Source organism: Sciurus vulgaris (genome assembly GCF_902686455.1).
Source record: "Sciurus vulgaris genome assembly, chromosome: 9".
Taxonomy (NCBI): domain Eukaryota; kingdom Metazoa; phylum Chordata; class Mammalia; order Rodentia; family Sciuridae; genus Sciurus; species Sciurus vulgaris.
Window position 1 is genome coordinate 5,834,409 of NC_136469.1, and position 16,626 is coordinate 5,851,034.

Here is a 16,626-nt window from a genome sequence, read left to right on the forward strand (position 1 = left end):
GATCACTGTCGTATTAATGTGGACACTGGGAGCCATGAAAGAAAATAACGCAGGGGTACGCACAAAGGGAGAAGAGCTAGTGGAGCCCGGGGGCTACCCTGGGAGAACTCAGAGGAGGAGCCAGTAGGGCACAGAGTCAGCAGGGTGTCTCAAAGGAAGAACGTTCAAATAATGAAAAAAGTTCCAAAATACAGCATGGGGGTCAAAGACAGATGGAGCAGTGAGCGCAGTGGCAACAGTGCATAGCCTCCTGCTGCAAATGTGGATTTCAGGAGGCTCAGGAGAAGCAGGAAACAGGGAGGAGGATGAGCCTGCACTCGCAGCACAAACTCAAGGCAACCTACAGCCACTCTGAGGAGATAGAGTGCTGCTTCTTTTTTCAGAAGACCAAGAAGCATGGTGTGTTTGAAAATGCCCCCAGGAGCCAGGTGGACACAGGGAAATAAACCAAGTGGTCTTCGTATAAAGCAGGGTGAGGGACCTGGCTCAGATCAGAGCACGAGGCCCCCACACAGGCGGCAGCTGACCCACTTCAGGTGAGTAAGAATCCACTATTGACTTTCTATTTTTTTGTCCCAAGAACAAACAAAAATCTGGGTATGTGTGTGAAATTTCCTAAGCCGGGCAGAACATACACTGAACTTGTAGTGCACCATGTATTCTCTCTGCCCTAAACAAACAAACAAAAATCCTGACTTATCCAAAGCAAATAAAAGCAGAGGAGTGCGGAGATGAGAGCGTGGCCCTGAGCAGACACGCTCGGAGGCCCGAAGTGTGTGCCATCACGGTAGAGGTGGCGAGAGGCCAGGACTGGCCAGCAGTGGCCAAGAGCACCTGGCACAAAGCAGGCAGCACTTCTCTGTGAGGCACAGGAGAACCAGCTTGGTGGAGAGGAAGGCCTGGAGGGAGGGGAGCGGGAGGCCTGGAATGAATGGAAGGCCACGAGAAGCACACATGGCACAGCTCAAGGTCAAAAACAAGAAGATGACAAAAAATGATCTGACTTGGAAAAGTGTAAGATTGTGTTTATGAAAACATCTTGGTAGATTTGCTTTATTTTAAGTTTGGACAGTCCCGACTCTTCTCAGTGATCTTTAAATGTGACCATGTTTGAGAATGGATCATGATGGCCATCTGAAATGGGACTAGTTGCACAAGACAGTAGGGAAGTAGAACACTGTGCAGAGAAGACACTCCCAGGTGAGGCAAGAAGGCAGTGGCCCTCCTGCTCTGAGCCCCTTTGTGGAGTGTGCCAAGAACACTGGAGCCAGCTGAGACAGGAGAGAGCGAATGGCCATTGATGGCTCCCTGGACTGACGCCATTCTCATACGTGCTGAACGGCGGACGGCGGGTTAATAAATTAATCACTAGACCAGGCTGGTCTGCATTTAAAACTGACCTAAAAAATAAAATATCTCTGTTTCTCTTATTAAGAGCCTGGCCCTTCTTTCAGCAAGGCTGCAACAGTCTAGATGGGCAGCAGCATTGTGTGCTGAGCACTCGCTCAGAAGACAGCTGGCATTATGATATGCAAAGTGCTGCACCAAACCCGACGGTGAGTATAAAAAATTCATCAGTCATGAATAACGTCATGAAGGAGCACATGCCTACCAGAAAAGATAAGAGACACACACAAGTAACCACGACTCAAGGTAAAAGTCGAGAGGGAGGTAAGTGAAGAGTCATACATGCTCCAGAAACGACTGAAAAGATGGAAAGAATGTTCCATCATCGAGGGATACAACACCAGCGTCAGGGTCGGTCTCCCAGTCTGTGATCTTTCTACCAAGACACGCTGCCTTCCACCACGGATACAAGTTTTCTGCTGAACTCTAAAACCCAGACCCCTGATCCCAGGTTTTCATCACGGTTTCCTTCTGTCGACGCTTAATCTGTGGTGCCCGAGACACTTTCTTCCTGTTCCACAGGAAGCCATGCCATACAGAAGACTTGCTCCTGCAGATGGTCAGCCTGAGAAAGCCGCAGGGACTGACATGACCAGGACTGCACCAGCACGGTACCAGCCACATCTCCACAAAGACCCCAGGGTTCAGGCCCATGGCCCACGAGAGGAAGGCTCACCAGGAGCGCAGCCAGACCTGCGCCCCCAGCCCTCCCTCCCGGCCTCCTCGGACACTCCATCCTGGGTGCACTTTGCAGTTACGGGGCTGGAGTAAACGCCTCCTCTCCGCAGCTCTGGAAGAGGCCCGTTCAACACAGAGCACGCAAAGTCTCCCAACGGAAGCCGAAAGGGAAGCACCGATGAAAGAAAGCAGCCTTTGGTTCTCAGATGACGAAAATCACAACCATTATCAACTTAGTTCCAATAATAACAGATAAAAAATCGTAAAACTCCACAATTAGTTAAAAATACAATAAAAAAGCCAAACGAGAAAGCACTGTCCTCATGCATGAGTCCCTTCAGCAGAGCACATGATTCCACTCACATTAAAATGTCCATGTGCTGCACGAGCACTTCCAGTACTTCCCTCAACTCCGCTGTGGAAGTCAGAGCTCAAGCCCCGTGGAGGCAGGTACCCTGCCGTTCTGCTCACTGCTTTATCTCCCGGGACTCGGCAGAACCGTGCTGCACACACAGCCTTTGCTCCCAACGTATGCTGGCAAGATGGAAGAGGCCAGGGGCTGGGTGGCGGCTCCGTGGTGGAGCCCCTGCCTGGCAGGCGTGAGGCTCTGGGTTCATCCTCAGCACCATATATAAATAAATAAAATGAAGGGCCATCAACAACTAAGCAAAATGAAAAGAAAGAATTAATGATGTTAAAACAAATTTCATGACAACTAAATCTAAGAAACAACAGACCGTGCCTGTCAAGTCAGAAGGGAACGTGACAGTACGGATGAAATAGATCAATATGAAATCCCTTCCCCTTTACTTTGTTATGAAGAAAAACTGATTTCAGTAAATTGGTACTTAATGTCATTCATTTCATGTAAGAAGTTAGCATATAAGATTACATGTTTCATCTAGTATTATTCAGAGTGAAATATAGGGAAAAAATTAGGAAGAAAAACTGAAGAAAAGATAAGTGGCTAAAAAAGCATCTATTACTAAATCACTTCTCTCAAAGTTCCCTGGCTTTGTGGATCTGTGAATACGGGTTTTTTTCAATTTCTTATTACTCGTAAATTGTTTCACATGACTATGTGGAACTATCGACATGATCAAATTTTTAATGTTAAGAAAGTAACAATATAAAAGCTGGTTTTGGATTTTGTTTTTGTCAAAAGTGAAAAAAACATTTTGCATATTTTTGCTTATATTAATATTTCATATCACATAGCTACTTCTATCCCCTCAAAATACAACTTCTTGAAAACAATGGTCCTTTGCCTCATGGTCTGCTTATTAAATTACAACTATCCATTCTTATTAAAATTCTCTGAAGGACCTCTTTAAGAAGCCAGTTGACTCAGTCCACTTTCTGCTGCTACAACAAAATACCAGAGTCTGGGAAATTTGTAAACAAGAGAGGTTTATTCAGCTCACCATTCTGGAGGGTGAGAAGCCCAGGATGGATGGGCAGCATCTGGTGAGGGACTTCGTGCTAGTTAATATGGAAGAAGGGCAAGCAAGTGTAGACATACAAAATATAGGTTGGAAAGACAAAGTGATTAGCACCCATTATCAAGAATAGCACCTACTGTCAATCAGAAAAGCAGTGCTGGTGTGGTTTTTACACACAGCTCTAATTGCTCCTTCCTTCCCTTCGATTAGTTGATAACTGTAAATCACACATGGAAAAGATAATATGACGAACATCCAAGTAAGAGAAAAATTTCTTTCAGAAAAATCAGTGATACTATAGTGAAAGGTCTGCTTAAGGATTAGAACATCAAAAAATACAGTTACCAGGATTTTAAACATTTAGGGATTAGAAATTTATATATGAATTCCAATAAACTATAAAATTATATAATTTAGTTAATTAGTATCTTCTTAAATTCTTTGAAAGTAATTGTTTTAGGTGTCATCCAAATAATTCATGAACTTACCGATTGACAAAGAGATTAAAACTCAGTTCTTTAAGCTATTGATGGTTATCTTCAAAAATGTAATAAAGGAGTTGTTTTTGTGTAGAGACCGTAAGTCTCCTAAAGGGGAAACTTGCGTATGCAAGACTCCATGCTGGTTCAGAATACAGTGGTTCCATACTGGACGCTCTCCGTCACACCCAGCATCTCACTCTGTGCCACAGGCATTAACTCAGATATCCTCATTGACTGGTGAATGATGTCACAGTCTTAAGCCTGATTCTGGTGGCCAAAAGATACACCCTGACTTCTACTGGATGGCTTGACAAATTAAAAGGCCTACAAGAGCCTCACTCGTCTCAAAAGCAAGACTCTCTGCCTGGCTTTAACACCTCTCCCAAGTTTAAGTTCTACACCACCATCCCTAACTCTTCACCCACAGCACCGCTCACTACCATTTATTTGGGTTTATCTGAAAATTGCACTCAAGCCATGCTGCAACCCAGCCCTTGCTCTCCAACCTCACTGCGCACAAACTCCTAACTCACTCCTCTTTCCATCGAGGCCTTAAAAGAATCCCATTATTACAAACATGTAGAGATATACTTCAAATGCCGCTCACTAGCCTGGACAGTTGACTGACACTTTCCACCCCTCAGTTTCCTCATCTGTAAATGGGAATAACCTCACAGGAATATTATGAAAATGAAATGGTTTAACATTTATAAAACTCTTAGAACAATGACTAACACATATTGTTTGCTACAATTATTAAATATTATCGATGTACCTTCAAAATTTATAGATTTCATGACACTAGATTTGAGGATATCATAAAATAAGAATCGCCCTTTTCAGAGCTATTCAAATCCCGCTCGAAGCCTGCCCGGAGACACACTCACACCAGCTCCAGTGCGTAGGGTACCATCATCCTTGGGGCACAACTTTAATCCTGCCAAAGCCTAGTTAATGTGGGGAGAGAGGTGTGGGGCAGAATGAGTCACTCAAGTAGAAGTGAGGCAACAGCAGGCCCAGAGTAACAAGCTGCTACGTTTACAATGAGCACAGAAGTGACAGGTGAAAGGTTTTATTTTCAAGGAGTTATGCTTTCTTGAACAGATTCTGAATCTGCAGCCATTCTGAAAAGCAACTTGCTCACTTGGATCAGTCCACCTACCATGAAAAAACGCTTAACTAAAATTAGGGGAAAAATGTTCTCTGCACTACTCATTAAGAGCACTAAAGTAATTCCAAATTTTCACTATTTTATAAACATCACATAAACTTATCATTCAACTCTTCAATTAGTTTAATAGGGGAATAATCCCAAAACCACATTAACAAATTTTCTTTAGATTCTCAATGCCAATGATGCCTGTTAAGGAGAAACTTTCATTTAAAGAAAAAATACACTGTAAACAAAAAGGTACTAGCTTCTACACTGGGAGTTCCTCTACTTCAGCTCTTGGTATAGTTGATCCTTCCTGAAAATACGGCCCAGTGTCCAGGCAGCTAACTGTTCCTCTCTATCATAAGAACAGACTCCCCTTACTAAGGACAGTTACTGTTAGAAAGGGAACATTCTGTTATTAAACAAGTACAGTGAAGACTTACTTTTAATCCACATACTGGGCAATATAAAGTTCTGTTTTTCCCCATACTAAAATAAATAGTTGTTCTCACAACCACTGATGAAGCCCAATTGCACAGCACTAGGAAAGATATCTCACAAAGTTAAAACAAAACAAAAAAAAAAACCTAGCTGAAAATTACTAATTGTCACACAGAAACCCAAACACCATGACATGACATTGTTTACTGTTACCTTTTGAATGCTTCTGCTGGGTTCCTCTCACATTCTCCAGGCTGCAAGAGGCTTTGAATTGCTGGATCTCGTAGCTTGTCCTCATATCCTTGGAGTAGTCCACTGCGACAGATCTGGGCAACCAGGCCCCTAACGAACCCTCCCACACACAAAGTGTCAGAGTCCTGGGCTTTGCAAAAATGAAAGGCCAAAGCCTGGCGATGTAAACCTCTCTGCAAGCTTGTGGGTGAACTTGGCCATAAGAGTTCAGTGCACAGGGCTGTCTTGCCACTGCCAGGCCCTCCTACCAACAACACACCCCAGGCGGCTGCCTTTCCTGAGCCGGCACCAGCATTATTCCCAGAATTCATCACAAGGGACGGTGTGTTGACAGCACTACTGCAGCAGCTGGTTTTCTCCTGGAGGCAATGCTGAAGCTTGTGGAAAACCCACTCCCTACAGTAAAACTGCTTCCCTTGCAGTAAACTCGTTTGAGCCATTTTGCAGACTTTCTCTTCCCAAGGATTAGTCATAATAGATTTTTTATCTTCAACATTGGCTAGAAGCTAGGTACACCAACACAGTCTTTATATCCATTTGGACGTATTACATCGACTTTGAATGACAAGAGTAACCAGTTACAGAAAAATTCAACAGCCACAATTTGTCAACACAATATGCATGACTGTATTTGGTTCCATATTCTCGGTTAGCAGAGAATATATTAGTTTAATTGCTGAAAAGACACAAAAATAACTGGTTCCAAAGCTCGCCAACACTTTTCCTATATCTTGATGGGTCATATGGCTCCATCGTTATATCTGGAGTTTAGGTGATTGTAGAGATTTCAAGCATACAGATGAGACAATACATCTGGAAAACTTAAAAGAGAAAAATCCAATCTTTCAATTTATAACAAATGCTTCTCCAGACTCCATGTATTAATTTTTTGCCTGAAAATTAGATGTAGAAAAGCTGTCCATTATCTTAAATGTCATCAAAGAAATAACATTTATATACTACATAGGTAGCTCTGCATTACTTGTTGAAGGATGATCACTCCAAGTACTAGTTCTTGACAGTTTCAGGCATCTGGGCAATTGCCAGGGAGGTGTTTCAGATTAGTCTCTTATGTGGCAGAAATGACAAACCACTGCTTACACCTTCTTAATCCAAAGCCTTCATAAACTGCATTTTTCAAGACAGCAGATTCCTAATAAACTGGTCCTGGGTCTTAAGATGTCCAGGTAATCAACAATTTCCGTAAGTAACTAAAATGAAACAAACAAAAATAGCTTAGTGCAAAATATCTTATGTTAAAAGCTTATTTACACTTTACCAGTTAATCTCAAAATCCACATACCTCACCTCTGGCACTTTCAAAAAGTTGGACAATTACTCCCTCCCCAAAGATAATCGTTCTAGTTCCCTATTGTATTTTTATAGTCATGATACCCAGCCAGATTTTAATAATTTAATCTCAGTATTTGAAACCTTTTCACCCTACAAAGGGAGGAAAAGATACTTTATGCACATGCAGCAACACCCTTCATTTTGGCCGAAAGGCTCTTTCGGGCTAGCTTGGTAGAACAGCGCCTCCAAGGAAGCGCTATCAACTCGCACAGCACAGGCACTCAAGGACTGTCTACCGGACTCGCCACACTTCTTTGTTGATAGTTTGCAAAATCTAGGGAAAGAACACCAGGTTGCGGCTGGAGGGGAACTGGTTAATGAAGAAGGAAAGGCGAAGATTTCTTCCACGGATGGCAAATCAAACCCAAGCACGACGCGAATCCTTTCTCCCCCTGCACCAAGGACGGACGTGCAGGACGGGGGTCGGGACCGCCACCTCCCACTTCGGGCTGCCGGAGCTCCTCCCGCGGAGGAGGGCGCGGGGCAGAGGCTCCGGCGCCGGGGCAGCCGCAGTCCAGCTCCGCCGGGAGACAAAAGGGGCCCCGGGCCCGGCGCCCGACCGCCGAGGCTGCGGCGCCCGGCAGAGGCCGCGGCCCCGCACCGCGGTCCCCGCGCGGCCGGCACGCCCGCGCCGCCCCGCCCCGCCCCGCCACCGGGGTGTGTCCCCGCGGGGAGGGGGCCGCGGCCGGGGTCCCGCGCGGCGCCCCCGCCCCACCCTGCCCGCGGCGCGGGGCGAGACGGAGCCGGGCTGGCCGCGGCGGGGAGGCGGGTGGCGAACAGCCCCGCCGCAGCCGCGCGCTGCCGACCGAGGCCGGGCCTCGCTCCCGCCGCCGCCGCCGCCCCTCGGTACCTCGGCCCCCGCCGCCGCCGCCTCAGCCTCAGGCACTTGCTGCGCGAGAAGCCGCCGCCAGCAGCGCTCCCGGATCCGACTGCAGCCGCCTCCTCCGCCGGCCTGGGGCGCGCTCCCAGCTGCAGATCCGCCTCTTGGCTCCCGGCGACTGCCAGCTCCAGCTGCCCCAGCAGCCCGGCCGCGCTGCTCCCAACCCCCACCGGCCAGCCGCCGCCACCGCCGCGGTCAGGGCAGCGACTGTCTCAGGCAGCCGGGCCCGCCGGCTCCGCCCCGCCCGCGAGGCCCCGCCCCTCGAGGACCGCCCCCGCCGCCGGCCTTTCTTCGCCCGCCCGCTCAGGCCCCGCCCCCGCCGCCGGCCCTTCTTTACTCGCCGGCATAGGCCCCGCCCCCGCAGCCCAGTTCGCTTCACTGGCCCGGGCAGGCCCCGCCCCCTTGGGACAGGCCCCGCCCCCAGGGCCTTTCCTCTCCTCCCTTGCGGCCGGTGCCCGGGCGTGCGCTGCTGCTGCGTGGGCCCCGCTGCTGCTCGGTGGGGGCGCCTTTCGGGGCGGGCATCGGCGCTCTGCCTTTCCACCGGGGGCGGAGGACGGGGCGGGGGTGCGTTCTCGAGGCCCCAGCTCTCGGTAGTCGCCGCCTCCCTCGGCCGCGAGCATGTCTTTGTCCTCCCGGCCGCGTCCCTCCCTGGCCGCGCGCCTCCGAGGGCGCTCCGCCGGCCGCCCCTTGCGGGCCTGGTCGCCTTACCGTCACGGAAGTGCGGGCTGCTTCCCAGCCTGGGACCCCGAGGGACCGGCCGAGTGGAGCCGCGTCCGCCGCTGGCCTATTCGGGACGCTCCGGGGCCGCGCCGCCCGCCCCTCGCCGCGGTCCGGACGCGCGGCGGTGGTTAGTTCCCGGGATTCTGCTGGGAAGAGAGGTGTGGTGACCACCGAGGGAGTGGCACGCCGAGTGCCTTCCTTATTTTTACTGTATGTGCTGCAGTGAAGAGTTCGCTCTCCTGTTTCCCGGTGTTTCCCAAAGTCCCGAGCCGGCCTCCCTGGTTCAGGGACGGTGAGGTGCAGCGAGCATCCTTAGGTAGGAGCACGGCCACAGTCTGCCCGCCCTTCCCGGGCTTGACCCTGGCCTGAGCCGCAGTGGCTAGCCCTGATCCGTGTACCCTGAATTTGGTGGTTCTCTTTCAGAACACAACCAAGATGGCAGTAAAGTTTAGTTTTTCCATAATTAGATGAAAATTGATTTTATAAAGCTATGAATTATGAATTAGTTTATTTTTTCATATTTTTACTGGTACTGCACACGATGTAACATTATGATTTGACGTGTAGTATTTCCCAGTTTTTTTCCTGTCTATCCCCTTGGTGCCTCTACTCTACCAACTGATATCTCTTCAATTTACAGATTTACGTGAAATCTCACCCTCTCCAACAGACACCTTTCTTTTTTCTTCTCTAGCTTTCACATTTTTGAAAACATAATACCCTTGACCTGAGTTTGGCTTATTTCATTTAACCTAATGTTCTCAAGTTCCATTCATTTTCTGTCAATGCCCTAATTTCATTTTTCTTCATGGCTGAATAGAACTCCATTGTTATACATACCACATTTTCTTTACCAGTTCCATAGTTTGGCAATTGTGAATTTAGCTGCTATGAACCTGTGTATGCATCTATTACTGTTGTATGTCTTTAATTCTGTAGGATAAATACTATGGAGTGGGTTAGCTGGGTTGTATGGTGGCTCCATGCCAAGACTTTTGAGGAACTTTCATACTAATTTCCATAGTGGTTGTACAAATTTACAGTCCCACCAACAGTGTAAACGTGTTCCTTTTTCTCCACATCATCCCCATCATGTATTGTTATTTGTATTCTTGATGGCTGCCATTCTAACTGGAGCCAGATTTCAGTGTAGTTTTATCTACTTAAGCAGTTTTAATGAGGACTTAGTTTGCCATGCCACACGAATGACTCCAGTTTCATAGTTGTCAAGTTATATGGTTAGAGAAAATTTTAAATGCGAAATAGATATATCACATTATCATTTCTATTAAGCCACTTGCTAGTGTGATAATTAAAATAGTTTCTAGCTGGCAGGGAAATTCCAGAAACTTGGTTTGGTGGACCTTTCTAATGATAACTAACCCCCAGAATGGAATACTGTTCACAGTGACATCAGCTACAACTAAGCAGTTAATGATCTTCAGACCCATCTAGAATGTTAATTTTTCACTTCAAAGTTCATTTCAAATACATTTCATTTTTATTGCCTTTTGCTTTCTCAATAGAAAAACTTTAATAAATTTTTATAATACTTCTTTTTATTCATTACCTACATGCTAAAAATAGCATGAGCAGAGTTCCTACACCTGGTACTATTCACATGGTTTAATCAATTTCTTAGTCATCGTTTTCTCCAACTGTAGGTACTGGTATTTTTCTGAAAAATGCTTTTTTTCCATATGGTTTTTCTATTTTTATTTATAAAATTATCTTAACAGTTGCATAAGTTTGAAGTTACACTATCAACTACTGCTTCTCTACAGAATATATCTTAAATTGAAAATTTTTTGTTTATAATAAGATACCTACTAAGTTCAAAGCAAACTCTGCTTAATAAAATATATTCTCAATTCTGATTTCTTTATACTGAAAAGTACAATTCTGCAGCCCAAATGGTTTCCTAGAAATTGTCTTTTTTAAAAAAGAAATCCACTTAGTTTTGTACTTCAACAAAGTTTTTACAAGAGGAAGCTCATCATATATTTTAAATTTATGTTTTCTTTGATGATTTTAAGCAATTTGTAGACTGAACCACTTGACATCTCAATTTTAATGCATTTGTGTACAAAATATAGCTTTTTGTGTTGTTGCAGGGCTGCGGATGAAACCTGAGGCCCTGTGTATGCTGGCTCTCTACCACTGAGTGACATCCCCAGCCCCAAATAGAGTTTTATCCGATTAGAAGCAGCAGCTCCATCAAGATTCTCCCCACAAGTTGAAGTATTCCAAAATACAATTATAAATTTCAAAATTAGGTCTTTTGTGAAGTTTATGCTCTTTTCATAGAGTACACTGATTTTTTGTTTGACAGAGATAAATTGCAATTTATTCATAAGGTCTGTTTTCAAGCATTATAATACTTAAAAGCTGCTGAAAGTGAATACTCTGATTTTAGAGTTTCAGTGATTTTGAACAAAATGCCATGAAAATGTAGAGGATGCATGTTAAGTCCTCCAGTTTAACTAGTAGGTCCTATAGGTTTATTTACAAAGTAGTGCTAAGGAGTCGTCACCAGCAGACTTTCAGATTGGATTACAGTGTGAAGAACTCTCTTCACCGTACAAAAGCATTCAGCATATTTTTCACCTGCTCCACTGCAGGCAAAACGAACTCTATTTCACATGTTCCAGACAAACCTCACATTTAACCTTCCACATTTACCAGTGGACCTCAGAAGCGGCAGCCCAGTGGGCTCATGTTTGTGGAGAGTGGCAGCAGCAGGCCACCGCACGCTAGACTGGTATACAAGGTACCAGCAGCCTCAGCAGCCTCCGGAGCTTCTCCGATTATGACCAGTCCCAGGACAGCTTGAAGTGCAAATGTACCAGCCTCTCCTCTCAAGCCACATTTATTTATGTATTTTCAGCTAGCACCCTGCACAGTATTCTAGTTACTTTGAGTTTGGAAAGGACCAGGAAAAAAGTTATCACTGGCCATCTTTCATATTTCCCCACAAATTTAAAGAACACTGTTCACGTCATCTCACACACTATTAAACATGGCAGAAGCTGGAACTAAAACAAGAAGGTCTATCAAACCCGTCCCAGGTGATTTTAATGCTAGTATTATTAATAAGAGTCTTGTTTATACAAACATGTACATTATGTTAGTTATGTTGATTGGACTTGCTGGAGACCTAGACCAAGAAAAGATTTGATTGGCATCATAAGTATAATGATAGGAACAGCCAGTTGTGGTCACTCTCTTAAATAGTCTTTTAAAAGAACACTTACTTAAATTTCACATTTAAAAAATACTAGTAGCCAGCTCTATTCTGTCCTGTTCTTGAAAGCATGTCTTGAAATAGTTTCTTACTTTAAAAATGTGGAAGAAATAGGCCTCTCCTTCGAAGAATTAAAAGAAGCCCCAAATAAGATTCATTTTGCAGAATCACCAGCTAAGCAGAATGAAGACTAGATAGCTATGATTATCAAGTAGCTGGTTACAATGTTTTATCTTTATTCTTTAGGCTCCTAAGATAGAGCATAATCTCAGTAGACCCCAAAATTACACCTACAGTACACATGATATGATGAACCTCAAATTCATATTCCTGTCCATCCCTCACATACACAAGGTGTTTTAAAAAGGAAATTAGAATCTCCTGAGTATGTTTGTCCATTGGATTCTCATAACTGATTTTTCTACCTCCTCTTCTGTGTAGTTTAAAGGATCTCCAAATGCCAACCACAAAGTCACCCTCTCCCTGTCGTCAGGTCTCTCATACTGATAAATGTCATTCATAAGCATTCTCTGAACTATATTTTACATGTCTAAGACTAGCAGAAGCTGACTTAGTAATAAGCTACATTCCTGACCCCTGTGTCATGTGGGCCTATATAATAATAGCAATAATTGCATATAATTATACTACTTTGAACCTAATGGTAAATGTCATTTGCTAAGGTGAACTTTCATAATTTATTATGTCCACTATGCATTCTCTGATGACGTTTCTGTGAATGAGATAAATTACTCACTTGACTTGTTGTGCATAATTTATTATTAACTTGACAAATTCCCAAGAAAATAAAAGAGATTATTTCTTGTCCTCAGTCTCTCTGCTCTTCTAAATCCATACCTCCTTTTTTTCTTTTCCCAAATCTCCGTAACTTGCTAAATAGGCATGCCTTAGCACTGGTGACCTCGGGAAGGTATATCAGATTGATTCGGAAGACTAGTATAATGTTCTAGAAAGCACAAAAATAAACGAACGCAGCCTCTGCGGGGGAGTCCCATAAGACATTTTCCTGGGGCCACAGAGGTTCCTGGGGTCCCATGCTTTCCATCCCACAGAGCTGGCAGGGTACTGAGTCACATTTCCCTGTGGTGATGACTCAGATGGGTACAGCACAGGACAGAACAGGGCCAAGAGCCCCACAAGGGGTCCTTGGTTTCTCAGAAAGTTTTACCTGGTGGTCCAAGGTAGGTGGGATGTAAAATGGCCACCATGGTGACACGCGTAAGTTCCCACTGCTCAGTTTCATCGAGGTTCCCATATTTCTGAACACTCTCAGTCAGCCTAACATATGATCATTCCTTTTGGGAGTTAAATTTTCTTTTTCTTTTTATTTAATTTTGACTAAGCTTTTTCTGTTTAATTTTCTTTCTTTTTTTTTTTTTTTTTCTGACAGAAGGTTGTAACTGAAATCCCAAGTCTAGACTGAGTTGGTTGAAGAGCCCTGTACGCCAGGTGTCTTAGCTACGAAGCACAATGCCTTGTCAGGATTGATGGCTGTGCCAGGAACATTGGAAATGCCACCCTGCAATTATCCTCTGAGAAGCACAGTGTAGATTCCTACACTCTTGAAAAAGGAGGCGATATTTTCACACCCCCTCCCCGCAGCTAGCTGCACGTGGTAGCTAGACTCTCAAGATGCTCCAGAGAACTGTGCCTCCTGCAGTTTATGTCCCTAAGTAGTCCCCTCCCACTGTAGCTTGTGGGCCAGTGTCCCTGGCATGTGGCAGAGTGCCAGGGCATCAACTCAGGCCTCCATGAGAGGAGGACAATGGCTTCCAGCACCTTGGGGTGCTCCCTCTTAGAAACTGTCAAGAGATCTGGCCCCCACCTTCAACAGCACTACAGAGCAGCCCCACTAGGAGGCCACAGGGAGAGGAAGAGGCCCAGCCAGCCCACAGCCCGGCTGGCAGTGGGGTCCTCAGATGACTCCAGCCTCCACCACTATGAGCTGTGACTTTGAAGAATCCCAAGAGAGACCAGGGAAAGAACTGTCCAGCCGAGTCCTGGGAACCACAGAAATGGGCTGACAAGGCCAGCGCTGTTTTGAGGCTCTGCGTGGTGGGGTGGCTTGTTACATAGTACCAACAACTTAAACACTATGGGGTGGAAACCATAGACAGCTCAGTGTTCCGCACTCAGTGGCTGAGCATCCCGAGTCCAGAAATCTGAAATCCAAAATGTTCCACATCCAAAATATTTGAGTGTTCCCAGGACACTGCAAGTGAAAACTTCCATGCACAGCCTCATGGAATGGCACGCAAGAGTCCCACCACATTTATGGTTGCAACTCAAAAAGATAATAAAACAAAAATTTTCTTCAGTCAAATCAGGCATATTAAAAGCCTAGAGCAAGTGGACTTTGCGTTCAGAGACCCACAATCTAAAAAAAACCAGGAAGCTGGGTGTGGTGGAAGACTGAGACAGGAGGATTGTGAGTTCAAAGCCGGCCTCAGCAACTAAGCAAGGCCCTGAGCAACTCAGTGAGATCCCCAGTACTAAATAAATAAATAAATAAATAAATAAATAAATAAATAAATAAATAAATAAATATTTAAAAAAAATAAAGACGGAATCCTTTTGTCTAACAGACCACATGGAATAAAAAAAGGAATTATGCCTTGGAGAAACTTCAAGAGGGAGTATGTCTTTGAACTTACTTTAAGGTGAAGTCATCATTTGAATTTTAAGAGTTTCATAGTTTGAGGACAGTGTAGGGTCACCACAGATAGCTGCACAGGCTATGTACGGCACAACTCCAGGTGACATTATTGAAATGGACTATGATGCATTTCTCAGGTACTGGAGCGTATCAAGGTTGGGAATGTACTTGGAGGTTATGTTTGAATACATGTAACAAAGCCCCCGAACAATGGTTTGATTATGAGGGTGTGTTTCTCTTGGGCATTAAAAAGTTGGGAGGCCTAGTTTATATAGTATCTACAAGCCATCAAAAACCACCTCTGATGTCTCTCTTCTGCTATTCTGACTATGTAGCTTTGTCTTCATCGTCACCTCTTATTGAATGATAAACTTGTTCCAGGTTGCCTGGGGTTGCTGCCCCCGTTTCGAGTAAAAGCCCCTCATCTGGGGAACCTCCTCAGTTAATCAGGATAGTTGGTCTCAAAGCGTTTCGTACCCACGACAAGCAGGACAGAGACAGAGAAGGGTAGGAGTTGAGTGGAGGGGGCCCCGAATTAGCAAAGGAAAACTTGTCTGTGAATTCATCAGAGTTGCCAGAATTCTGCAAGGTAGGCAGGGAAATAGACTGCATTTTCTGGACACGTTGGTGCTTACCAGGGTTCTACTGGTAAGAAATGAAAGAAGCCTCTTCGGAAGCCAGTTAGGAGTGTGTGACGTTCTCTAAAATGCTCAGCATGGTTGGAGCAGAAATAGAGAATCAGATAACGAGAGCGAGCCAGGGCTGAGGACTGTCAAAGAAGGAATATAGGAAGGCCAAGGAAACAGGATTTTGGTGCATATTCTTGAAATAGTCCAAATGAATGGAGTTCTGGGGAAGGAGGACTAGATGCCCAGGAAGGGGCTCTGCTCTTTTCTCAAGTGATAGATGCACCAAGAAATTAGAACAGATATCAAGATTCCTTTTGGACTTTTAGATACTGGGGAAAATTCTACCAGAGAAAATTAATGATCTCTAGCTCTTTTTGGCTTATGGCAAGAGTGTTTGCCTTTAATCCAAGATTCATCAAACTGTTCTGTTTTGCTCGTTTTAAAATTCTAAACTTTGAGGATGAAATTTCATTTAAAATTTTTGCTAAAATGAAACTTTCTATTACAATGATAAAAAATCAATAAAGACATTATTAATGGTGAAAAGGAAAAAATCTCGTAGAAAAACAGATGGTGATTTGATGACTGAAGGAGTTTTTAAAAATGTATTTCAATGAAAATGTGTGTGTAAATTTAAGCTAAATATTTTAGCATCACATGACAATTTGGAAAGCTCACTGATTGACAAGGAAAACCATTTGTCTTAAGTGACTACTGACTGCTGTTTGTGACTGCTGAGTTGAAGCACTACCTCCTACTTCAGTTGGAGCACATTTAGGAATATATGCACTTATCAGACTGGAGATAGTACATGCTGTAAGAATCCCTTCGTAGGAAGTAATATTTAATGTGTATTTTGATTTCCCCTACTAGTAGTTGAAGGGGTTAAAATGAAATCCAGAACTACCGCTGTTTATGTAAGTACACTTTAATGAATCAGTAAAACAGAACAATCAATCATTATTCAGATATTACATTGCCTCCATGGAGAAGGCAAGCAAATCAAAACAACGTGGCAGACCTACAGACCAGCATCTCAGGCTTCAGTGGTGGCATACAAGACAATGCTCTTGGAATTAATAACGTGAATTTGATTTTCCATTTGTGGACCTCATTTTTATTAACTATTAACTACTAATTGAATATTAATAATTTCTTTAATCATCACCATAGATGATCATCATTTAGAGTAAAGGATATAGATTTATATTTTTTTGAGTTAAGACAAGATTAACATAAAATGACCAATTTCTCAGAGGGGGAAT

At 44.4% G+C, this 16,626-nt stretch overlaps 1 protein-coding gene and 1 long non-coding RNA gene across 2 annotated transcripts in view; one reads left to right on the top strand and one right to left on the bottom strand.

Annotated features, from left to right (window-relative positions):
• The window catches only part of ANKRD50 (ankyrin repeat domain containing 50), a 36,522-nt gene extending 28,205 nt beyond the window's left edge, over positions 1 to 8,317 (bottom strand). The window contains exons 1-2 of the mRNA XM_079153528.1: positions 8,062 to 8,317; positions 5,820 to 7,069 (exon numbers count right to left, since the gene is read on the bottom strand). Of these exons, the coding sequence (XP_079009654.1) occupies positions 5,820 to 6,331 (512 nt within the window). The 5' untranslated portion in view covers positions 6,332 to 7,069; positions 8,062 to 8,317. The remainder of the gene's footprint in view (positions 1 to 5,819; positions 7,070 to 8,061) is intronic.
• A 614-nt stretch (positions 8,318 to 8,931) lies between these two features.
• On the top strand, positions 8,932 to 14,553 carry LOC306669518. Its single transcript, XR_013766141.1, has 3 exons — positions 8,932 to 9,021; positions 10,926 to 11,052; positions 13,467 to 14,553. It is a non-coding gene; the product is annotated as an uncharacterized lncRNA (long non-coding RNA).
• Positions 14,554 to 16,626: the final 2,073 nt, after the last annotated feature.